The following is a 24,852-nucleotide window of genomic DNA, read 5'->3' as shown; positions in this document are numbered from 1 at the left end:
TTTTTCCAATTGGTCCAGTATAGGCATTTAATAGGCTAAATGGTGTAATACATCTACAGGACATACATTAGTTGAGTATTATGTACAGGTGGCATTTTACAAAATTAGAAAGAACCGAAATAGAGCAAAATCCAACAATATCTTACTCCATAAAACTTCCTTTCTGCACTACATGAAATATTCTACAAGCTAGACTAGAAAAATATGACTGAATGTCTTTTTTTTTTTTCTCTTTAGTTTCTACAAAGCTTTTAATCCAGAAAAAAATACAAAACAACTATTGAGTTTATTAGAGACAACACTTGCACACAGACAAAGTAAGTGGATGTTCATAAACCTGCAAGTCAAATAAATAGGGCTTGTTTGTATAAAACGACTTTCTCTCTTGCTCTCCTATTTTAGGGCCTCTGGCCCAAGTTCAAAAAAATAAAAATGGGAGGAGGAGTTTGGCTTTGCCTGGTGTTACACTGAGGCCACACGGCTTTAGGAGAAAGCCTTAGTTTGAAGCATCCATTTCCTTCAAGTAAAATACTTCAAGGGAGCAGCCCAAAAGAGAGAAAAGGAGAGAGGGGAGTAATTAGGCTGGAAGGAGGAAAACTGGCATTTCTGTATGGGCTGCACTAGGATGAAAAAAGTAGTGCTGTGCGTTTTTTTTTCCCAGTGTGTATGTAGAATCTTGTTGTTTCTTTGGGAAACTTATTTAGGGAAGTGCCATTGACCTCAGGTGGAAATAGCATAAGGGCCATCCAGAGCAGGAAGGCAGGGAGTGTCTGAAAGCAGATAGAAAGCACATAAAATTGGGGGAAGTGTTTCAAACAACTGTTTTTCCTTTTATAAAGTGAAAAGCAAATTAAGTGATATGTCTAATGTCATTCCTCGTGAAGCTGGGCAGATGCAGATTGAAAGGAAATCACATAGCTAAAAAAATGTCATCATCGTCATTGTTTCCCCCAAGAGCTTTGTAAAACTTCTTGATGGTCAGTGCTGAAGTAGCACTTAAAGAACACCTTGCATCTGCCCGGCTGCCTTACCAGCAAGGCTCTCCTCCTGCCACGATCAGTTGCAGATGGGTCTGAGCCAGGAACCTTCTCTCGCTGCTCCTATGCTACCCAAACATGTAGCTTGAGCATGGCCTTGCTTCATTTGCTTTAAGAGAAAACAGTCACCATTGAAGGGGGGATGGGGAAAGCAGCCAGATTTAGGGGGTGCTCCTGAAACCTTCAGTTACTCTAGTGAAATCCAATGCTCTGACCAGAATCCCACTCATCCAACAAAGTAATACTGTGACAGGGTTAGGTAAGAAAGTCTACATCAAGAAGGCAAAACAGATTGTTACATAAGTTGAGAGAGCATAGTTTAAGTGTCACATTATACTATACTACACTGCTTATAAAAAGGGTCAAAACACCCTAAACAATGAGCTATAGTTTTGTACATAAATTAACGTTGCTTTGAAGTAAAATAATTTCTTTCCTTTGTGTTAAACATTCATTGCACAGAATTCTTTGTAAGTAAATATATTAAATTTGGTTGCTAAGAAGGTATAAATGTATTAATACATCTGGCAAGTAAATTTTATCCACCATCACACAATTAAAAGTTGCTGTTAGTGAAAATTATTACTGGAGAAAAGAATGCACTTGGAAGTCAACTTGGGAGTTAACACTGGTAGAAATGCTGTTATTTCATTCTACCTGCAGCAAGCAATTTCTTCCAGCTGCAACATTAATTGGAAGTACAGACCCCATCCAACTCTGCAGAGATGGAGAAAGCCAACTTCATAGCTTATGGGACACTGGTTACTGACACAGTCAAACCCTTCTGGGTACACAGATCATCTATCTCCACCAGCATTGTCCAAAGAGTAGTGTTTTGAGCCAAGATGGCTCCTTCTCCTGTGATGATGGGAATTAATCTCTGGGAGGTCCCCATGCAGGAAGGGGTTCACTCCTGTCCAAACAGCCCCCAGATCCCCAAGGAAAATCCACTGGAGGCCTGAGGTGTCCAGAGACAGCTTGTCCCACCATGAGCTGCGGTCTCCAGGAGGTGGCCATGAAACCAAACCAAAGGGGCTTATCATACCCCATAGCACACGTACTCTTGCCAGCAATGCCACTTGGGCAGGAGGGAACCGGCTCTGCATCCTGCCATATCAGCCCTCCTCTGCCCCCTCCTACTGCAGCTGGCTGAGAGGGGAGAACCTGGCATCAGGCAAAATGGAGGGAGGTTTGAGCTCACATCACACACCCCCAACCACCACCTGGCTCAGGTCAAGGGAGGAACAGCTGGGCCTCTCCACCTACATTATACACAAAACATACCAAAAGAATTATCACAATGATTTCTATTAACAAGATGGGACAAATCCAACCCTGGCAGAAGCGGGAGCCATCTCGTTGGCTTCAAGGGAGAGGAGCGCACGCCATGCCACAGCTGGGCCTGAAGAGTGCACTAACAGCACGATCCACCTGACCAAGCCTACAACAGACAGCCTCACTCCACAAACACTAGCAATCCACTTTGTCAATGTACAGCGAGAAAACATTTCTGAAAGGCATGATCCTCACTGAAAAGGCGGCTAAGAAAAGGCTGGTTCATCCAAATTTGCACATGTTGGTCAAAGGGAGAGAGCTGCTCTGGGCTGCCCTGGGGCAGCAGCCTGGAGGCAAATCTTACACTTCTGTCTCTATACAAAAGTTAAAAAATCAAATGGTGACATTATATTACATCTATTATCCCTAATATCACAGTGCTAGTTTTAAATGGCTAAAAACAAGAAAGGTTTTAGATTTAAGACATTCTTCCTGTAGAAATGTAACCATTTTGCCCTGCTGTTGATACCTGAAAGCAGCCTTGCTTGAAAAAGGTAAAACTAATGAAATGTGCTAATTGAAATCAGGATGTTTTTTCCCTTGATAATCTCATATTTCCTAACACATTCCATTGTTTCCCAAGGAAAAATTAAACAAATAATGTGAATCCCAGCCTGAAAATCAAAATGTTGAAAAGAACAGTTCTAAAGCCCAGATGCTTCTTACTAGGTACTAACTAAATAAAACCCTTGTAGATTTATATACAGATTACTTTGACATGTCTTCAGAGTGTGTTAACTTTCCAACAACATTCACAATGAGTTTCACTTCTGGGGCTGTGGAGTCCCTACTCGTCCTCTTCAGTTCTGCTTTCCAGCGTATCTGTACTGCCTTCCACTTCTTGAGCTGGGTGCACTAAAGTATCTGCAAAGAAATGGCTTGTAAGTATTTATTTCTCCATACAGGTACAACAGCCTTCATTTTGATTCCCTGCTCCCCCAGGCATTTGAGCTGTTAAGGCGATCAGACCTGACATGAACAATTTGCTCTACTTGCAAACCAGTAGTTAAAATGGAGTAGGGAACTCTGAGCACATCACAGTCTGGCTTTACAGGGGACTTGAGACCTCAGGACAGATATTAGTGAGATGAGGTGATGATCCCTACGGGCAGTCACTGTAGTGGAAGGGCTGCTTGCTGTCTTAGAGAAACTGCTCAGATCTCTCTGTCCTGTAGACATAATGAGTCCTAACATCAATGCACAAAAGCAACACAGAGGCCATAATGCATTAGTTGGAGGTCAGGTCATAGATATAACTAATTTCTTCTTGAGTGATCAAACCCTGTCATAGCCACCACCTAGAACTGCCAACTGGAATATCCTCTTTGAAGGTACAAGAAGGTACATCTTGCACCCCATCCTGGCTGCTATGTCTGGGTGCTTGGGTGGCAAATGTTGGAACACTGAAATGGAAATCGTGTCATTCCATAAGAGAAAAGGAGAGTGCTGAGACCAAAAAACAACCACTGGAATCAGAAATATATAAACCAGTTCCACAGTGGAGCATTTCCTCTGCGAGCGGCTTTGCAACAAGCTCGTATCTTTAGCCACATTTACCCCGCAGTGACACTGCTAATCACATCCACATGTTTGTGAGCTCCTGCTACACTGAAGCACTCCTGGGACACTGTGATGCTTTTTGCAGCTGTTTAACACTTTGCTTCTATGCTAGGAGAAAGGTAGGTAAACACATGCTATTGAATAGTGTATTGCTTTCCAGAGTGAACTGCTGCTAGTGTGTAGTAAACTGCCTGTTGGCCATGCAAGTGGCCAGCACTGAGTCTGATGTGGATGAAAATACCATGAGCTTAAAAGCTACCAGGAAATTTTTGGTCCACAGGACTCTGTCTCCAGTGTGGGTGTTTCTGGGCACTTACTGCTCTTTGGTACACAACTTCAGTGCATGGCACAACCTGAAACTATCTTCTTATGGGGAATGAGGATGAAAATTACTCATTCAGACCTTCCAGATCCATCTGCTGCTGGACACAGACTCTTTGGTCACCATGAAGGCCCTTGTCCTCTGCTGATTTCAGGTCATCAGGAGGCCAGCGCAGCTCACCGCTCTCCACCTCTCCAGACTCAGTTGGCTCCACCACAATCGATGGCAGTCTTTTGGACAGCTTGGGGTACTTCTCACGTGAGTCTGGAAAAGCCTGGTGAGACATTTGGGCACATATCTGTCAAAACCTTGCCCGGGGATGTATATTCAGAGCAAGTAGACTATACAGTCCATCTTAGCATTCTTCTGTGTTTGACAGGCACTCTCATGTCCGTTAAAATCCCTCTTCAAACTGGTGCACAGGGAGGATTTCAAAAGCAGCTGAAACTAGCTCCTTGTTGTCCAAGGGCTAGGGTCTCAGCACACTCTCCTCTGCACAGGCTCCCCTTTTCTGGGCAAAGAACTAACTTTGCTTGCCAGTGTGTTGGGACCACACTTTCCTTGACTTGTGTGATCTGGTGTGTAGCAAGAATGTTGCCAAACACTCATGTTTCTATTCTGGTGGGGTTTTAGAGCATAAAGGTCATTGCTGTACTGCTAAGCTAAAGGGCTGCTGCGGCACTTCCAGCTGCTGTCTTTTTACTCTGATGCAATATTCATGTTTCCTTATCAAGAAGCCACCATTCTGCACAGCTATTTTCTGTAATGTGAAACACTGTATTTTATGATGCAGTCATGCAAAACAGGTAGCTCTAGAGATCAGCCTTACACAGAGGATGGTGCCAGCATTTATTTTCATTTGTCATACTGAAGCTGTAGGTCAAACACTATGCAGTGATTAGAGGTTAAAGCTGGACTAGTGAAGGATATTGTAACAAATGAATGTGCTTTCTTGTTTTCAACATCACTGGTTTGATTTTTATTTTCTTTATTTTTAATAGCTTTTTTATTGTTGGTGGGCTGTGTGGGGTTTTTTTGTTTGTTTATTTGTTTCCAGCTCCTTCAGAATATTCATATGAGAAAAACTCTTGTTGCTTCCCTGAAAACTTATCTCCTGGCTTCTCAAACTTTCATATACCTGGTTGTTAATCTCTCCATGCTAGCTGAGTTTTCCTTTGTTTTTGGTTTTGTGCATTGTTTTCTTAGCACCTGTGCTTGTTTGGTTGGTTTTCTGGCTTTGGTTGGTTGGTTTTTATTTGTAATAATAAACTCAGGTGAAGATTAGGGGTCTGAACTAGGCATTGAGGGCAAGACTCATCCCAATTTTGCTCCAGGCACTGATACAGGTTTGCTGTGTGCTGCTGAGAAACTCCTTACACATGTGCAACACATTCAGCACTGAATCAGGGTCTCTGGTTAGATTAAGCACTGCTGGTTATGTGAGCCTCTCAGCACAGCTCCTCCTATGAGCACAGGCAGATATTCCCTAACCACCATAAAAGTTGCACACATTCCCCAGGACATTGCCAGGGACTTGGAGGTGTCATAACTCACTGGAAGTGTTTGCTCCATGGCTTTTGAAACCTTCCTGCATCCCAGGGGCTGCTTTCTCTAAAAGCTCAGGGTTTGATTGTCCTACTTGGCATCAGAGCCAGCATGGTGATGGAAGACCTTGGGAAGGGTAGCTCTCTTCCCATGTGTCTGGGAAGCAGCAAGCATACTTTTACCATTGCTGCAATACCTGTATCTGACTTCAGGAGATAGAGAAGGACAATAATTATCATTCTTATGCTGTTGCTCCTCATGGTATTGTTTTAGTGAGTTATTACTCTCTGCAAATATAAACAAAGGTGGAAAATAGTGTATATTAATTAGGAAGACATTTATTTTGTGAGAAAGCCCCTTCAGTGCAACTAAACCAAGTGAATCATTGAAGGTAAACCTTTCTAACACTTCCCTGAGCTGTGCCCACATGGGTGTAGCTCACCCTGATCAAGCAATGCTGCTCAAGTTGCCTATCAGAAAAGTTGCCTCCCAGCTTCCCATTATACAGTCTCCTCCTGTGGTGTTAATCATTTGGAAAGACATTTCATAACATCTGTATGAAATGAGATGAATTCTTAAGAAGCTGCTAACAGGACCCTGCTATTGCCAAATAGGAGACAAGGTAAAATCTCTTTGGCCAGGACAGGTCCAGAACCATCTCTAAGGAGCAGTGCACTCTTCTTCATATCTGTGGTGGAGCCTGGCTCATTGAGCCTTGCAGCTCAGCTGGCAGAAAACACCCATAAAATTGTGGGAGAAATGCCTTATTTTCTGTCAAGACTGCACAGTCAGATCACAGTGACCTCTACCCCTGCCTGTTTCTGAGCCTTCTTGTGTGGCAGAGGGCTGTGTATAAGCTATCTTGTCCCCAAGCCTGCTGCCACCCCCTGGACTGGCCATCCAACGCAACAAAATTTCTGCTTTCTAAAGCCCTAGGAAATGACACACACTGATCTAAAAATGTGCTAAGAGTCGATCATTATGGCATCAACAAAATTTAGGAAAGGCACCTATGTGGCCGCAGCTTGGCTATTTTTGTTTGTGTCATTCTCATACGGTCTTTTCTCACACCAATCACACAATGTGTTTTTCCACTGGAGCCCAGTATTTACCGTGTCCCTGCAGGAATGAGTCAGGACTGGCAGGAAGCAGAGCTGCCTGTCGGGCCTCACTGTGTTTTTCTGAGGAAGCTGGAGTGTGTGACGAGTGGGCAGGAGGCGCAGGAAGAGAAGGACCGGTCTCCTGGCCAGAGTGCTTGGAAGTTGCTGGAAGAAACCTAGTTTTCCCACTGCGTCAATGACTTTGTGTTACTTCTCATTTCTTTTTGCCTTTTTATCTTTTTTCTTTTTTTTTTTTTTTCCCCCCTCAGGTGGCCATTACCAGAATGTGGATGGTACTATCTTCTCCCAGAGAGGACGGGTAAAAGAAATCTCTGGGCTATATGGTCAGGCAGACAATAGAACAACCCTAAACAGGTAGGTAGAGACAGAGCTGGCACAAAGTTTGGGCAGTGTACAATAACACAATAATCAAACCCTGAGACTCTGTGAAAAGAAGGAAAAAGAATATGGAAAATGTACTCTCTGAGTGAGAAACATCTATCCTGTGTGGTTGATGAGGCATGGGAAAGCCTATGGTATACTCTCTAATCGCATAAAAAATTTTTACATGCACATTGATCTGAAAGGAATTTGCAAAATTTCAGTTCTGACGTCTCTGGCTTTCAAATGCTTGATTTTAACCTGCAAAGGGCTGCCAGTGGAGTAGTCTGCTTGGAACAATACACTTTGTGTTTAGAAGCAGTTCAGATCCACCAGTATATATTTAGGTGGTTTGTCCCTAGCAGTGACATTGAGAGTCACAGCCACAACCACAGAGCACAGACCAAGGCATAGGGGCTGTCACAAAGTGGGCTCAGGACACTGTGATCCCTCCTGCTGGAATGGCCACTACAGGTGGGCACAGGATTGGGTGTGTGAGACTATCTGAGGCCAGAAAATGCTCTTGCCTCTGTCATCAAATGGTTGTGATCAGTGCTGCTATGATGTCACAGCCATTTATGTGAATGATACAATTGTTTTAAATGGTCTCTCTTTCGAAAACAGAGCTCTTAGCCTGAGGAAACTTTGTTCCATACAGGGGTGGCTGTATAAAAGCTGTGGTACAGTACTAGCTGGGTGTCTTCATCACACAATGGTAGCTCAGGTCTGAACTTTTCATGACAAACAGCCTCTGCCTGCAACTCTTCAGAGGCCAGGCATCACTCACTGTTACCATGCCCCAGAGACACTGACAAAACCTTCCTTCCAGAACTCTTACCTATTAAAATAAAACCTAACTAGGATCAAACATGTATTTCAGGTCTTGTTCTTCCGGCAACTGTGTTCTGCAATTCAGCATTTACATATATGATAGTTACTGGTTGCATTAAATTGTTTCTGAGAAGCAACTTGGGATACTTTCCATTTTTCCTAATATTACCTGGCTTGAAGGGCCTCCTTCTTCCTCGGGAGTCTGGCTGAGTGCAAATTCTTCCATCACTGGTTCCCGTGTGTTCATCACCTCTGTCATGCTGCAAATATTAAAGCAGAATGGGAAAACTCTTCTTTGAGCTTGGGCCTACAGTTAATTTATCAAAAGACACTGGCTTTACATACTCTTAAAATAATCATGTTACAGACTGTAGTTTTTAAACAGCCCACCAAGAAGCTTTTCCTTGGCTCTCCAAGCCAACTGCTACAGCTGACTGATGTGACACGGAACAGAGCATTAACCTCAGCTGTCGCTGCAGGACAGCACAGAGGGCTCCCATGAAGCTCCAGAAGCATCAGCAGGTATATGTGAGTCCTCCAATGTTATCAGTGACTAGTTTATTACTGATATATGAACTCAGACATTACATCTGTTGACTGAAAAAAAGTTACTCATGGAAATGTCAGCTTTGAATTAAATTCCTATTCTGACTCGTCATAATGTCTTCAATATTTGCTCTTCCCAGATGTCTATTCCATTTAGTCATGACCCAGAACTTCTCTTTCAACTATTAATTCTAGACACCTCAGCTGTATCTGTATCTAAGGGCCAGATTTTCAGTAGTCTTTACTTACCAGAGAGGTGTTGAGTGGGATTTTCAAATGCATCAGGGATGGTTTCATACCTAAATTTCATTGAAATCAGAAACTTAGGAACCTAACCTACTTCTGTGTCCATTAAGCATTTCCCTGTGCTGTTTGTCACTTGAGGCACTACAGTGCTAGTCATAGTTCCACTGGGCACTGCAGCACTCTGGAGCAGAAGGATGAGAAGCTGCTGCAGTCCTCACTGCAACTGGGTAGCTGCACATCCCTACAGTGTTAGGATTTCCCTCACATTTGAGATTTATGGATACAGCATGCGACTGAAAAATTTGAGGATGCCTGAAAACTTCATAATACATATTAAGAACATAGGGGCAAACTGAGCCTGAGCCACTCTGACCTACAGACTGAAGGGGCCATGTTCATTTTGGATGGGAATACATCAGCTTTAGCAAGGTTTGGCCCCAGGCACTTCACTCTCTCTAGCTCTTATTTGTCAGGTACAGCAGCTACTGGCTGCCAGAGGCTCCTGCAGCAGACACACTGTAGGCATCATCAATTACATCGCCTTGCCACCTGCCACAGCAAGCACCCCTTTAAGCATGACTAAATGCTGCCATTAATTCTTGCCCCGCTTCATGCACAAAAGGCTTCTTTGTAAAGACTGTGAAACACAAACTAAAACAACTTGAGGATAACTTGTTCCAGGCTTGCATTACCAACTACCCCACAGAACTAAATTTTACAATATCTGAAATTATTACAAACCCCTCTACAATGACTTTAATTATCTTTAGCACAGAGCAGTGTGATGTCATAGAGACATTCACTCACACTGCATCAGATTTCAAAGAGTGCAGGAGACACTTGAGATCAGCTGTGGGCCAGGACCTGGCCCCACAGGCATCCATCAGCTTAGGAAACAACCCCAAAGCACCAGCCCCAAATTAAACAGCACAGCACACTTCCTGCTACACACACATACACAACAGGTGAACAGAATCAGGCTCTGAAACTCAGCAAGAGGCTGAACCAAACCTCTGATCTCGGCATCCCCTAGTTTACACAGCTTGATTCTTCCCAGAGCTATGGCATAGTAGAAGAGGGACAGATTCTGCTTACTAGGAAGAGAATTTAGAGCTCCCTGCCCTTGCTTGGACCTGAACCCCTCCACAAGGACATCACATTAGGACACCACAGACCACTTAATCAGTAAAATACTTTTTGTTTTGTTTTGTTTTGTTTTACGTATGCTTTTATTTCTTCCGTATCCACTGGGTCATATCACTGGGCACCCATGGTTGAAAGCACCTGGAAATGGGAGACCCTTTCCCAGAGATATGACCATAGGCTCAGCTGTGCCAGCTGTCCTTGTCATCCCAGACAGCATTTAATAGCACAGAGCTGTACCCTTGGACCTTTCCTCGCCCAAAATGAAAGCAGCACTCCCAAAGCTGCCTCCATGGTCATCATGCAGACCTTGATTTTTTTTTTCCCCCATCCCAGTCCTAGTCTCTGCCTTGGTCCCTATGGGATCCTTTTGCATACCCCCTGATCCTCCAGTGCTGCCTCTGTGAATAACCACACTGGGACACACCAGGACCCCTCTTTTCCATCCCAGCTCTTTGGAAATAGTTAATCTAGGGGGTTTTGACACTGCCTGTTAGCCAGACCCAGTCATGAACCCGGAGTAGCCCAGACCCCTACTGCTCTGACCAAGTCCAAGAGGAATGTCTTTCTTTTCAGATCTTTTTTGGAATTCAGTACCCCATTCCCAGCTGTCCTGGACTGCAGAGAAAGGGAAATGGGAAAGTGTGCCTGGATAGAAATAATCTTGGATTACTTGGGGGCCAGGATTTATGGTCTTGGGCCTGGCTACCCCAGAGAAGACATGTCTGACTTCTGTGTGTCCTGGGGGTTGGTCTCAGCTAGCCAGTGGGAGACTGCAGTCATCTACAGCTGGCTGGTTTATTTTAGCAGCCTCTCAATATGAACCAAGTGTTTAAAGCACTTCGGTGCCCTTGTTCCACAGGACATTAGAGATATACATCCACACATGGACTGTTAAATGTGTCATATGAGCTCAAAGATGTTGTGAAGACCTCATGAAATTCTATTATTGAGCAATAATGGGCTCTGTCCTTCCCTAAGACCACATTACACCCTGCAGATTATTTCTAAATGACAAAGACAAATGATTCTGGCTCCGGAAATGGTGACAGTCCTGTCAGAGTTACAGCAGATGCCTCAGTGAATCAGCTCACAAGCTGCTGAAGCCCAGGCCGTTTCACCAAATCTGTGCAGCTTAAGGCTTTGATTGAATAGGATGGCAGAAGAGATTGTACTCTGTGTGTCTCAGAAAAGAACATGGGGCCAAGCAATTGGCAAAAGAATTGGGCTTTAACTGGAATAGATTAATTGTTCTGTCTCCACTCAGAAACAGTAAAGGAAAGCAGGAGAATCTATATGAGCTGTGAAAGCAGTGATGCTTCTAACAAGCTTAACCGAGTGTTTAGCACTAAAAGTAACTAGACATAAAATTATTGAGAATGCTGCTGCAAATCAGGTCACCTGAAATTTCAGAATCACCTGTAGGACTTGACTGAAGTGTTGATAAAACTGCAGAATCCAATTGAAAAAAAAAAAAACAAAAAAACAAAAAAAGATGTTTACTGGGTGCTTAGGGCTTTTTAAAAGCCTATATTCTGCTTTATTCTATATGGAGGAGAATGATTTACTTTTCAGCCAGTTCTGATGGAAAAATATTGAGCCACTTTTACATGAGGCATACTAAGACGCAACAGAAAAGTCAGTGACACAAGCAAATTATTGTAAGAAATGTTATCTCTTTTAAATTCAGTCTTGCATTCAATTTATGTATGGTAGATGCTGTTATCAATAATGACATACAGTAGCCATAGTGATGCAAAACAAGGCAATAAATAACACTTACAAACAAAGAATAAATTTTGTTCTGGTGGATGAGTCACCTCTTCTGAACCTTAAAATTCTTGTGGCAGTGAATTAAGAGATGCATTTACTTCCCCTAGGTTTAATTATGTGCAAATATACCAATTAGGGAAAAAAGAAAGCAAAATCTGTTCTTGCTTTTCTGTGAGAAAACTACACTTAGAGGAGATTATCTTAGACGCAATTACTACAGTTTCAGGACCACACTATTACTACAGTTCCAGAACTGCACATTTTCCAGGGACATGGAGCAAATGCACAGCTCACTTTCTGATCTTTGTGATGGCACTAACAAGGTCAGTGACATACAGAGCAATATGTAGGTTGACAAGTGCTAAACTGCCTACCATAAGAGAGTGCTCAGAAACAATGCATAGATTTTTATTTCAGGTTTTGAACAGAGGGCAAAAGTGACCTGTGAAATTCCTGGTGACAAATCAGTGTTTGAATGAAGCTTCAGGATTCAAAAATGGGAAGCAATTATGTGGCTATGGAAAGCAGGCATGTTGTGCAACACAAGCAAGTATTTCCTTAAGAAGAGCAGCAAGACTACATTTTATGGGACAGACTGAGCCATGGCTAGGAAGAATTGTTAACCTGAAGCAAGGTAGTATTGAGGATGCTCAGACAGGCACCAAACTGAGGCCTGATCCTGCTCTCACCTCCCCAGTCAGGATGGGGAAGAAAAGGGGATGCCTGGGCCTCTGCATGAGGCTCTCTGGGATAAATGACACACAAAGGGAAATGACAGGAGAGAGTGGATTACCTTCAATCACATCAATGGATGTCACTTCCAAAAACTGTCCTTGCTGCAGGCGTTCACGTCGTCGATGAAGTGTCGTGCAAAACCAAGTCTCTGTCAAATCCACAAAGCGACTGAAAAAGACAATATGACAGAGTCAGATCACACAATAAAAGTGACCAGTGTGAGAACACTGCTGAAAACTTGCTGCATAAATCTACTACTACAAAGGCCAGTAAGATTTTCTATATCAGATGGGATTTATCTCACTAAAGAGGCAGCTCATAGAGCACCTTGTGAATTACTGAGGCAATTAATGTTTCACAACCACCCAAAGCTCTTAGCTGAAACACCTATGTCTTACTCCTGGTGTAAACTACATAACACCTGCTGAAACTGGGATGTGCAGAAATTCTCCCATAATGGAATTTTGATGATAGTTGAAAAGTAAATTAGAAAAAAAAATGAGAAAAGGTATACCCTTATTTGGCAGAAAGAGCATGCCTGGTGACACATGGTTCAAAACACCAAAGGAAAGGATTCCTGCTTGTGAATGCAAAGAAGACAAACTATGCTGAAACAACAGAATGCTAGGGGTTAGAAGGGATCTCAAAAGATCATCTAGTCCAAGCCCCCGGCTAGAGCAGGACCACCCACTGCATGTTTTTTTCAGAAGTCAGGGGAGATGTGATATTTGCAAAGGTCTGCTCTAAACTGAAGGTAATAGTTTGACTGGTGTCAGAACAGGGAGCCTGATGAGCAGAGAGGAGGATCCCACCATTTCAAAGTGTAAATCGTTGATTTCTGATGACTTCTCTGTCAGAAAGTTTTAGCTGAAGAGCTTGAGGAGTTACAATGCTGAAATACAGTCAGTATCTTGGCCAAAGATGATTTTCTGAGAAATTTGTTTAGCCCTACAGCTTGCCAAATACATACTCGTGCCAGCCACAGCTATTTCCTTGGATGGGAAAAAAAGTGTTTTAAATGAAGTGAATGGCACCACTGTATATCTTTTATATCCTCCAGTGGTTTGGATTCCAGCCCAAGTGATTAAACAAATCTACCTGCTCTGGAAGCCTTCCTAGCAAGATTTATAACACTGGATTAAGTGCACACTGATTTTATTCAAAAACAGTGACAGAGGTAAAATTGTGCTTTGCATTCTAGAGTTTCTTCTTATGCCACAGGCCATGTTTATTGCAAATTAGGGAAGCAGGAAATCGCATCTCCATCTCCAGGATTCAATTCAGAAGGCTTAATTCTTGTCTGGCAATTTTCCTTCCTAACTAATGACCAAACCAACTTCAGAGAGGCTGATGTTTTGTCCCTTGAAAATTCATTACTACATTCAGTACTTTTCTTTTGTTTGGAAACCAGAAAGCATCTGATACTGTGTCATCCAATACTCTGGGAAGAGGATTTTTATCCCACAACTCATTAAAAAAACTACTGCTATTAAACCTAGGAAAATTCATCATGAGCTTGTCTACCTTCAACCTCTCCTTTAGAAGAGACTGGATGTAATAAGAACAGTTATTTCATTGTCATCTATCAATGAGAGAAAAAATGGTGTAAGAGATAATGAACCAGGCACCACGTGATCATTGGTTGGAGTCCAAGTGAGGTCACTTGCTATTTGGATGTATCTTCAGATGCTTAGTTAGTGGTACAAAAGGATTCATGCAGTACTAAATGAATGAAACCCTTCTCCAGTCTCAGTGAAGGCAGACTGAACTGACCCAAGACCAATCTCCTCTCCAATGCTTTGGGCAGCTCTGTTCTATGGTGCACACAATGTTTGAGAGGGGATGTCAGCCCTTAGGGCTCAGCTACTTGAAAGTTGTAAAAAACCCAAATCACTTAAGGACTGTAGTGTGGGAGATGTCCTTTCTCCCAGCCCCACAGCCATATTTAAAACCAGAACAATCTCTTCCCAGTCAAGATTACTGAAGAATTCAGGAATTCAATGTTTCTAGTGTATCAAACCACCAGAATGTATTAATTATCTGAAGAGGAAATACTCTACCTAATAGATGTGGCTATCTTCTTTAGCCGACACTAGAGGAAGCATAAACTAATATCCTTCCTTCTGTCATACTGTTTAACCTTTTAAAACCAAGGCATGGCTACTGAGACCATGCAACGATCCTTTACTGCAGTGGAAATAGTCTGGGAATTACACCAGAAAAGCCTTTCTCTGTTTATCGCCTCTTGTCCCTTTGTACTTTTACCCACCTTTCTGCCTTACTGATTAGTCCAACTCAACCCACCCTTCTTCTGCACCCAAAATACTTGCCCTCCTTTGCCTCAGTTTGATAACCAGCTTCTTAGGGGAGACCTTTTGCTCTCTACAACTACCTGAAAGGAATTGTTGTAAGGTGGGTGTTGGTCTCTTCTCTTAAGTAACTGGTGATAGAACAAGATGGAATGGCCTCAAGGTGCACCAGAGGAGCACATTGGGCTGGGCATTAGGGCAATTATTTTTTTCACTGAAAGGGTTGACAGGCATTGGAACAGCCTGCTCATGAAGGTGGTTGAGTTATCATCCCTGAATTTGTTTAAAAGCTGTGCAAATGTGGATAAGGCTTAGTGGTGGACTTAGGAGGTAGGGTTAATGATTGGACTCTATGATCTTCAAGGTTTTTCCAACTTAAATTATTCTATGTTTCTATGATTCTTCTCTGGCTCCAGGAGTAGCAACATAGCCATGCTGCTATTAAGAATGACCAAGAAGTCTCAAGTATCAGAGATCAGTGGGACTGTGCCAGGGGAGGTTTAGACTCGAGGTGAGGAGAAAGTCCTTCACCGAGCGAGTCATACGTCATTGGAATGGGCTGCCCAGGGAGGTGGTGGAGTCACCGTCCCTGGAGGCGTTCAAGAGGAGATTGGACGTGGCACTTGGTGCCCTGGTCTAGTCATGGGGTCTGTGTTGATAGGTTGGACTCGATGATCCTCGAGGTCCCTTCCAACCTTAGTTATACTGTGATACTGTGACTGCCCAGCCAACCCCTCTTCTGTGCCTGTAGAGCCTGGCTACTCCTCCCAGGAAAGACTAGTTAATTTAAGGATACTCCAATGAGCTGGTGGTCTCCTTTCTCTTTAGGGGACATATCACCAAGAAAAGTGTGCAGAGATACAACCAAGGGAATGGTAAGAGAGCTCATTCCACCAGCGAGACCAAACAACACTTCAGTGGTGGCCCCTTTCCCCAGATCAAGAGGCTTCAGCTTCCTACTCTACACAAAGGTGTGCTTTTGCTTCACAAAGGCCAAAACCCCAGCACTGAAAGGTGCTCTTCAGGCTTCTCTCCAATCTTGGAAAGCATCTGCAACACATTATGTGTTTCTACATCACAAGGACATGGTCTGTCCTGAGGGGTAACCTCCCCACCCATGAGTGGACAACCAGTACTAGGCAGCAGAAGCAGGATGTTGTGCAGCAGTTCCAGACAGTTGGAGGGTGTGGGAAGCCTAGCCTGGCTGTCTCTCCTTGGGTGTCTGAAGAGGACTCCACCATGCACAGTAGTGAAGGTCTTTCCTTGGAATAAATCCACTGTGAATTGCAAAGTAGATGTTTTTAAGGTGAGCACATTTCATTGAGCAAAACAGAAACAGGAATCAGCTATAAGTTGCAACCCTAGCAGCCCACAGATCAGCCTCTTGATAAGGAAGCACCACATTTCAGTGGTGCCAAGCCCTGAACAGCTCCTCAGGAAGCAGCAGCACTTCCAACAACATCAGGTCACTTTTATTTAGAGATGCCTCCTACTCTGAAAGTATCACCCTTCCTCTCCCAGCTGCCCCAGTGCTGGAAATAACTGGGTGGCAGAAGGAGAACCAACCTCAGGGTGCCAGGTCCGCTGCAATACAGCTTCCTGTCCTCCTGGGCTTCCTGAGTTAATCGTTCTGCTACTGAACACTCATGGAAACATTATGAGCCTAACAACACCACATTGAGTGTGCACCTTCTAACAAATAAGTTTAGATAAGCAGCAGAAATTGGCCTTGAACCACTGCTCCATATGCAAATTTATCATTTTTTGTGGCACTGCAGAGATGGGATCCCTGCCTTTCTTGTTCAGTGGGACAATCTCAGGGGCTTTACCAGCCCCCTACTTAAACTGTGCTGGGCAGATGTCCCCTACATCACTCTGTGGGCTCAGCCTCACATGTATGAGGAGTGTACAGACCAAGCCTTGGGATCTTGCCCATGCAATCAAAGCACATGCAGTTCCCGCTGGTTTCAGATGGTGCCTCAAACAAGCCAGGACTTTAGCCTTGGTCATCTGTTCCCCCTCCTTGCTTCACCCCACTAAAGCCTCTGGATAAATGCAAACTGTTTTTCATTCAAGGAGTCTAGTCTTTGTATGTGCCACAAAAAGAAACCCCTGCTATTTATTACAAGAGAAATTGGGACAGAAAATGCATAAGAATGATGTTAGGCAGGAGAAGCAATGCTCCACTGCTTGATTTTTGAAAAGTGGAAAATTTTGATGGGCTACAGTGAACCCTGCACAGCAATTCCCAAAAACCAAACAGGTCCAAGTTGTTTTTTCCACACAGAAGAACATAGGGTGCCTTATATGGGCCAATTTGCTACAGAAGATTGAGCTGTCAGCTAGGCCAGGGTGGATGAATGAGCGGGTGATCTAGGACAAGGGCTGTGGTCGTTGTGGTGGATGAAGCCATGAAGGGGCTGCTTACATGACTCCAGAAGACCCACCCCTGCAAGGAAATGTTGGCATTTTGCATGACAAGGTGCTTCTGTCTCAATCTTACGTTAGAGTCCTAGGAGGATGGAGTGTAGTGATTCAGGCCACACAGGTGAGGGACCATTCAGAGCTAGGACCTTGCCTAGTGCCCCTGCTGAGGGTGGGACACTAGCTTCAGCCCCTTAGCAGAACCTAAAATAAGTGCTTACCTCAAAGACACTCTGCAGCCTCCAATTTCTGTGACTGCCTACTGGGCTCAGCTTTAGGATACTGTGGATAGGAACTTGGACAGCTTCCTTGTTTCCCCTGGTTGCACATTTGTAATGGATGCACTTTATGAAGTGCCGTGGGTTCCACGGGACTCAAGAAATGTAAATTACTGCATGGACCCACAGAAGATAAATGTGTACGTGTATGAACTCCTATTTAAGCCTCCCACTTCTTTTTTTGGATGCAAGTCTCTTCCCTAAGCAACTGAGAAAAGTGTGATATGTGTCAGAGTCTGGAGATTAAAGATCTGTTCCGTTCCCTCATTTCAGAAGCTCTTGTCTTTGGCCACCCACACAGTACTTGAGTTTTGCTCTCTGCAGGCCAAAGCTGCCTTCCTCTCCTCAACAGTGTGCACTCTGCAGAAGACGTCGATCTCTCTCAGGAAGCAGCAAGATTAAGTGACTCTCGATGTGGAGGAGCAGGCATTTCAGCATGAGACACAGCACGTAGTTTGGGAGAGTGAAAAGGGGTAGGAGGCTGCTATTTCCAGGCTGTGCTGCCTCTCACCATGAACTTCACAGCGAGCTGCAGTTTTCACTGTTCTTGCTCCAAAGAAGCTACTGGGGTAAATATCACCCTGGGAATTTCTCAAACACTCATCTGTGGACTACCAACATTAGGAAACAGGCTCACAAAGGGCACGGTTCTGGTGGATCACACTAACTCAGCCTCCTTGATGCCTGCTGTTGCACAGCAAGACATCAGGGAGCCGTTGTTCTTATATCTCCAGCTTTTGGAGTGCCATGACTGCACACAAACCTCAACTTCCAGTTAGTTGTCGTTGTTCAACTTCTTAATGGCTCTGTTTGCAAAAGCAAGGAGCTAGAAACTTGACTCATAAATGGTCAAAGAAGAAGCAAAAAAGAACTAAAATGTCTCTGTATTTAACTATGATAATTTTTAAAGCAATCTCATGATTCAGGGGTGATTTATTTCAAGGTTTTTTGCAAATGATATTTGCAACACTGCTTGCTATGGATGCTTTCTGGGTGGGATTTTGGTTTTTTCTTTTCCTGTCTGCTTTAGAGGAGCTCATTTATTTCAGCTCTTTGATCTCAGCACTAAACTACCTGAGCTTCCTTGCAGAAGATGCCACAAGGGATAAGTATGGCAAGGGAGGAGAGTGGGGCAGCCAGCCAGGATACTCAGAGATAGGGATAAGGAGCATACAGCCAGAAAGCATGTGCAGAGCCGTGGAGGGGGGAAGAATCAGAGCAGATGGGAAGAATGACTAAGCCAGCTCCTCCGAATGCTAGTAGAACTTGCTATCATGGAAATCTCCACAGAGTCCTCATGGAACTGTGTGCCAAGAGAAAGTTTGGATTTTTTTTTTTCAACATCAGATTCAGCAGCTAATTGATATAAAAGGACCTCATTAAGAAAACAGCCCCAGCAAAATCAGAGATAAGCCTCAACAAGCTGTTGAATGTTTTCAGAGGTATCTCTTCTGGTACTCGATGTGCAAACACTCTCTCATCTAAGAACTTGCTTTTGGGATCAGAAATGCATGTGCTGAGGAGAGTGTTCTCAGGCTCTGCTCAAACAGCAAACCTTGCATTGGTTTTGATTTTTCAAAACAACTTTATGAAAACAGCAGCTTACAAGTAAGAACTTCAGTCCCACTAATTCAGAGTAAGTGTTATTAAAAAGGGTCTCAGAAAGAAATGGTTGTTTCTGGGCTCTTTCCTAGAAGATGATTCTTGCATACCTCATACTTCATGCCACAATTGTCCCTCACCTTACAACACCCATGGAAATTGGTGACAGATTAAAATTGGGTTCCTGTGCTTCTGTACAGTACTCCCCAGATATCTGTGGGTGGTCCTGAATTCAGGTCACAGTCCCATGGGCAAATGGGTGGGGGAAAAATCTGACCTTAGAGCATCAACACAGAGTAGGTGATTCTTACATCAAAAAAGCCCATGGGAAATGGATTGCAAAATGACTGATGCCTTTCTGTCATGGTGAAAGAACACTCTTGAGAGTGTGTCACTGGGCTTACTTTTAGGTAACAGACTAGGATAAGAGGTTAAGTACAGGAGGTAGAACAGTATTTACTTAAAAATATAAACTAGTTATTTCCTTGTAACTTTGGAGAAATTAGAACGCAGTGCTACCAGTGCTGTAGCATGATGCAGTGTTGAGTATTCAGCAAAGAATTTAATAAAGCCAACCTAATACAAGTATTATATTATCTTTTTTCCCTTTTTACTTTCTTTAAAAAAAAAAAAAAAAAAAAAAAAAAGAAAAGGCAAACAAAAATCCCATCAGACACCCCTTGGAGAACAAAGACAGTGGAAAAAGACTTTTAATGTTCCCTCTTGGTAATTAACAGCACAACCACAGGTGTCACCACATCACAAGCTAACACCAGCGATGCAGCTGGTTTTCTCCAGGAATTAAAACTCCATCACCGTAATTGAATTTCCAAGTATGGAAAGTTGCCCTAGCTTGAGATGGAGGATATGAGAACACTGTGTGCTATCGCAGTAGGAATGGGCACAATGGAGGGCGAGGACAACACACAGCTAAAAATAAAGAAATTATTTAAAAAAATAAAAATGCAGTATGTTTTCTTTGGAATGAGTCATTAACACTGAAAGCAGATATGCATTAATAGGGACATGAGTCTTCCTGCCAACCAATTAGCATGCACCTTCCGGATCTAGAGGTCTCCTAAATGTTTGCACAGAGGCAGTTTACGCATGTGCACATCAGAGACAGAAATCAGCTGAAATTCAGGTTACATTTTGCAGATGTGACAGTGGTCTCCACAGGGGAGTTGGAATTGGGCTGTTTTCTCCTAGTCTTCTGAGGACAAGGGGGCAAAATGCTGTGGGATCGGTCAATGCACTCCGAAGAGAACAGTCCTGTTGGACTGCAGCTTCTCCCACCACTGGTATCTGCTCTGCAGAGGATGGTACTGGTCGTACTCTCCCCAAACGGTGAAGGAGAGGTTATCCCAGTCCCTAATGGCCTGCGATCAAGCAGGGACAAACCCTGAAACAGAGGGCTGAAATAAGGTTTTAGGAACCTGTTGCTATCAGCCAGACTTTTTCATTCTACCTGGTTGTTATTGGTTTGCAGTTTTCCAGAGGTTTGCAATACAGCCTTCTTTTGAAGATGGAAAACACAGGAATTGATTAATTACAGATTTTTTTCAGAGAATGTGCACCTCTGAGGAGTAAAGGGCTGTTGCTGAGGCAGATGATGGTCTCCTCTAAGTCCCATCAGGGCTTCACCTATCATGCATGACATAGCATCCTCCTCGGATCAAGACTTCTCTGACCCACCCCTCCAAAATAGACAGATATGATTAAATAGGCTCAAACACAGAGGCATAATTTCATAAATAAGAGAGCAGGAGCAATTTCAGCCTGTGGGGTTGATACCTGATCTGTGCAAAAGCCTGTTGCTTAATACAAAGAGATCATTGTGAGATGGGAAGGAAAGTAGTGACTATCTGTGCGCTCATTTCTTCTGCTAAAGTAATATACCAGAGACATTAGAGGAAATTCAACTTGATCAACAAATTGTCAGGCTAGATTGGGAAAGCAAGGAAACCAGGTCACTCCATTCCCCATTTGCTTGTTTTCTTTCTGTAATCACAATGTTGACTCTGAAAACATGTTTTTTAAATGGAATATTAATTATCAAAATCCTGAGCTGTGAGCTGGATTCTTTTCTGGGCAGAAAATTTGTTGCTCATTAAATCTAAGAGATGGAAAACACTGGCTGGAGCCTGGTTGTGTGCAGGCAGATTTCCCTGCTTCACCTTCATTTCCAGACTCATAAGGAAGCATTGTGCAGAGAGCCAAGCTACGGGACAGGTGTGAACACCAACTTCTGGGTCCTTCAGTAAGATCTGAGCTTGTATCCTGGTGGGCTTCCTTTCCTCCACTGACTACAAAACTGCAGTAAAGATCTCAGTCAGGAAAAGATTAATGGAAGCAAATTTCTCTCTGTACATCATTTATTGTGGGCAGCTTGAGGGGTTAATGCTATGTCCAGACTAACCTAACTCGCTTCCGCAACTGTAGCCGTATTCAGAGATCTACAAACACAGCTCTGTCTCACATGAAAAGAAAATTTTTGTGGTATGTTCATTTGGCAGCAGGGAAATACTCACACCCCTTCCTCAGAATGAAACATAGTCTTCATTTAGAGAGCAAAGTAGGTTCTTTCTTTGGCTACAGCTAATCGTATGTGTGGTATTTACTACGTGATGGGAAAAGCAGGATTTTAGTGTTCGTTTACCCAGTTCAGCTAGGCTGCAAGCAAAAGCATTGTCTTAAACTTGCGCTTTGTTACACGCTTCCTTGCCTCAAAAGTTGCCTTGGGAAAAAAAAAATAAATTAACGCAACAAACGACCGTCCGAGGCGATCGCAGACCGCAAACCAGCGTCTCCCTTAGCGCTGCGCTCATTCATCAGGATTCCTACACGCAGTCCTTTCTGCTGCTGAACAATTTGGGTGGTTCTTTTTCAAAGGAGAACACGTTTTTCAGTGAATTCTCCTCAATATCCTTTACTCAGTTTGAAAATTAAAAAAAAAAAAAAAAAAAAAAAAAAAAAAAAAAAAAAAAAGGAAGTAGAAGAAGAAGAAAAAAAAGGGTCTGGAGAACGGACCCAAGGCGGAGGTACGCGTCCCGCCTTTCCTTCCCCCGCGGCTCCACGGAACGGAGCCTAGTTTCCCGGACGGCGCTCGGACGGCTCCCGCTCTCGCCCCACTCCTCGTCCGCCCCACACCGACCCTCGCCCGACTCCAGCTGCCGCCTCCGCCACCGGCGCTCTGTCCCGGAAAGCAGCACCCTGCCGGAGAACTTACAGGTGGCGGCTCTTCCCCGGGTTGCCGCCGGGAGCCACAAGCCAGCCCGGGGCAGCCGCCCCTTGCCCGCCGCGCCCCGCCACCCGCCCCTCCTCCGAGCTCGGCGGAGAACCTCCCCCGCCCCCCGGCCCGGCTCACCGGCGGGGCAGGCGAAGCGAGGCGAGGCGGCAGCCGCCCGCCTCCCATGCACCGCGGCAGAGGGGAGCCGGCAGCTCCGTCAGCGCGTCCGCATCCTCCCGGGCCGGGCGCTGGCACCGCCGCCGCGGCACCTCCCAGCCCGCGTACCGGCCCCGCCGCTGCCGGCGCGGGGAAACCACTCCCCCGGTAAAGCCGGCTGGGCGGTGCTCAGCCACGGCCCCCCTGGCACGGCACGGCATGGCACACCCCCCCGCCGCGCCCCAGGCCGGCCCCCGTCGCGGTCCCGGCACTTTCCGCAGACACGCGTGTAAGTGCGGAGCCCCTGACTCGAGACTCCCGAACCCCCGCAGCAGTCCCTGCTAAGAAAATGCTGAATTCAGGAGGCACAAACGTTTTCTGATTCTTTTGTAGGAGGTGGGTGCTCCACCTCGGCGTGAGTTCTGTGCGGCAGGGACACACTCTCCTGCGGCCAGCATTCCATCACCACCTCGTCCAGAGAGATCACTGGGCTGGCAGGTAGACTGTGCCAGGGATGTGATGAGGGGCTCCTCCTCTGCCAGGGAGCTGGCAGGAGCTTGCCTCAAACCCACTACAGAGGCTATCAGGGAAGCACCTGCAGCTCTGCTGCTATCTGTGATCTGAGGAAAGGGGCAGAAAATACACTCCGTGGGGTGAGGCACTCTCGTGGCAGAAGGCTGGAGAGCAGTGATGGAGGGATGTGGCCCTGAAACAGGCTATACAAAGGACCGTGATCCTTCCCACTGACGTGCATCCCCCTGGGAAGTAACTCCAGCACAAGTGTGAGGGGGCTGAGGCCTGCCTTCCTCCCTCCACACACCCAGTGACTGCAACTTCAGGTTCAGCTGGCAAAGATGCAGCCCCTGGGGTCCCCTCTTTGCTCAGCCCCAGCTGCAGTAGGACTGAAGAGGAACATGTACCACAGCTGCCACAACAAGCCTTCCCTTTGATGCCTTTCCACAGAGTGACACTTCCAGTCTGAGCATGTGAGGGAATGATGAAGCAGCAGAGCCCCACAGTGCAGATGGGTATTGGTTGTGGGAGACCCTTCTAGCCTTTAGTTTACATGATGTCCTGCAAAACCAGTGCCAGTACACATGGATGGCACAGGGTGCATAGACAATCCAAGGGTGCCAGAGCCTCTTCTGGGCCAGCAGCAGGCAAGGGAAGAGGAGGCAATGTGTGTTCCCATCTTTGATTTCCTTTACTCTGGCTAACACTGAGTTGTCAGGAAACCAGGAGCTCAGCCTCCATTTCAGGGTGATTCGTGTTTGGCTGGTGAAGAGCTTCTGCTGATTTAAGGGAAGACACCTGACTGTTTCCGTGGGCAATGCTGAAAGGTAATTGAATTAGTGCAGTGAGACAGTGCTGGCATGGTTGTGTTCACCTTTTCATGCACCCAGGATGCTGAATGAGTGGGATCTGTGCCCACGCTCAGTGACCCCATTTGGGAGTGAAAGCAATTTGTTCCCAAATGGTATATGTAGCTATCTGTGCACAGCCTATAAAGAGCATGTGTCTACCTGGATATTTTCCATTGCTGGGTTATGGGCACAGACCCCAACTCAAGAGCCACCCAAGAACTGGTTATGTCAGGTCTCCTTCAGGAGCTGCTCCTGCACTGTGTGTTTTTTACACACTCCTTTTGCAAGTGTGTGTAAAATGTAGCTTTTGGTTTGAGCCTATATATACAATATGTACACAGAGAAGCAGCGTGCTCAGAATGAATTCCAATGTGGCAAATGGGCTGGCCAGTTGTTTCTGGCACTTTCATTCCCAGTCTGATAACAGTGAGTCATTGTCTTAGGACAGAGCAACTGTAGAGGGTAGATTTACAGGCTGGATGTTGAAACCAGCTTCCCAGTAACACTGGGAATTGCAGGAAATCTTTAGAAAGAAGGTCTCACTGTGATATTAGGGAGACACTGGGGTAGTGCAGGGATGGCTGGGACATGACCAGATTCAGCCATGGGGCTGAGCAAACTGCTCCACTGGGTGAAACAGAGAAACTCCTGCTGCTGCCCTCTGTTTCTAGTGGCACCAGAAGTCTTCAAGGAGATTGGTGGGGTCAGTGTAGTGCCACTGAAGGACCTTTCCCTCTGCTTCCACTACTACTCTCCACATCCCAAAAGCAGGTTCCTGCCTGCACTTTTTCCTGCAAAAGACAACTGCTGTCAGGAAAAAAAATACAGTTTAAAAAAAGATGTTTTAAAGCTATAATGAGTTTTGTGGAAACTATGTATTTTGGGTTTGTGGCTGCAAGGGAGGAAAGACTAAGCTCCTGTCTCCACCACAGGATC

The 24,852-nt window shown here is 44.8% G+C and overlaps 1 protein-coding gene across 1 annotated transcript; it reads right to left on the bottom strand.

Moving 5' to 3' along the window:
- LBHD2 (LBH domain containing 2) lies at positions 1-22,701 on the bottom strand. The gene is made up of 5 exons (XM_068160186.1): positions 22,535-22,701; positions 12,613-12,722; positions 8,281-8,371; positions 4,336-4,528; positions 1-3,236 (listed from the first exon to the last, which is right to left on the bottom strand). Exons 3-5 carry the CDS (start codon positions 8,368-8,370, stop codon positions 3,160-3,162), a joined length of 360 nt encoding a protein of 119 aa, XP_068016287.1. The 5' UTR covers position 8,371; positions 12,613-12,722; positions 22,535-22,701; the 3' UTR covers positions 1-3,159.
- Between the last annotated feature and the right edge of the window lie 2,151 nt (positions 22,702-24,852).

Source organism: Melanerpes formicivorus, unplaced genomic scaffold (genome assembly GCF_026170545.1).
Source record: "Melanerpes formicivorus ecotype bairdi unplaced genomic scaffold, bMelFor1.0.p_v2 SCAF_48, whole genome shotgun sequence".
NCBI lineage: Eukaryota > Metazoa > Chordata > Aves > Piciformes > Picidae > Melanerpes > Melanerpes formicivorus.
Note: the sequence above shows the minus strand (reverse complement) of the source record. Positions and strands in the feature narration are given on the sequence as shown.

Coding starts and splice junctions, on each gene's coding strand:
- LBHD2 (XM_068160186.1), bottom strand. CDS start 8,370: ATGACAGAGGTGATGAACACACGGGAACCAGTGATGGAAGAATTTGCA. Junction 4,529..8,280: donor AAGGAGGCCCTTCAAGCCAG/GTAATATTAGGA, acceptor ATGTCTCACCAG/GCTTTTCCAGACTCACGTGA. Junction 3,237..4,335: donor GCAGCAGATGGATCTGGAAG/GTCTGAATGAGT, acceptor ATTTCTTTGCAG/ATACTTTAGTGCACCCAGCT.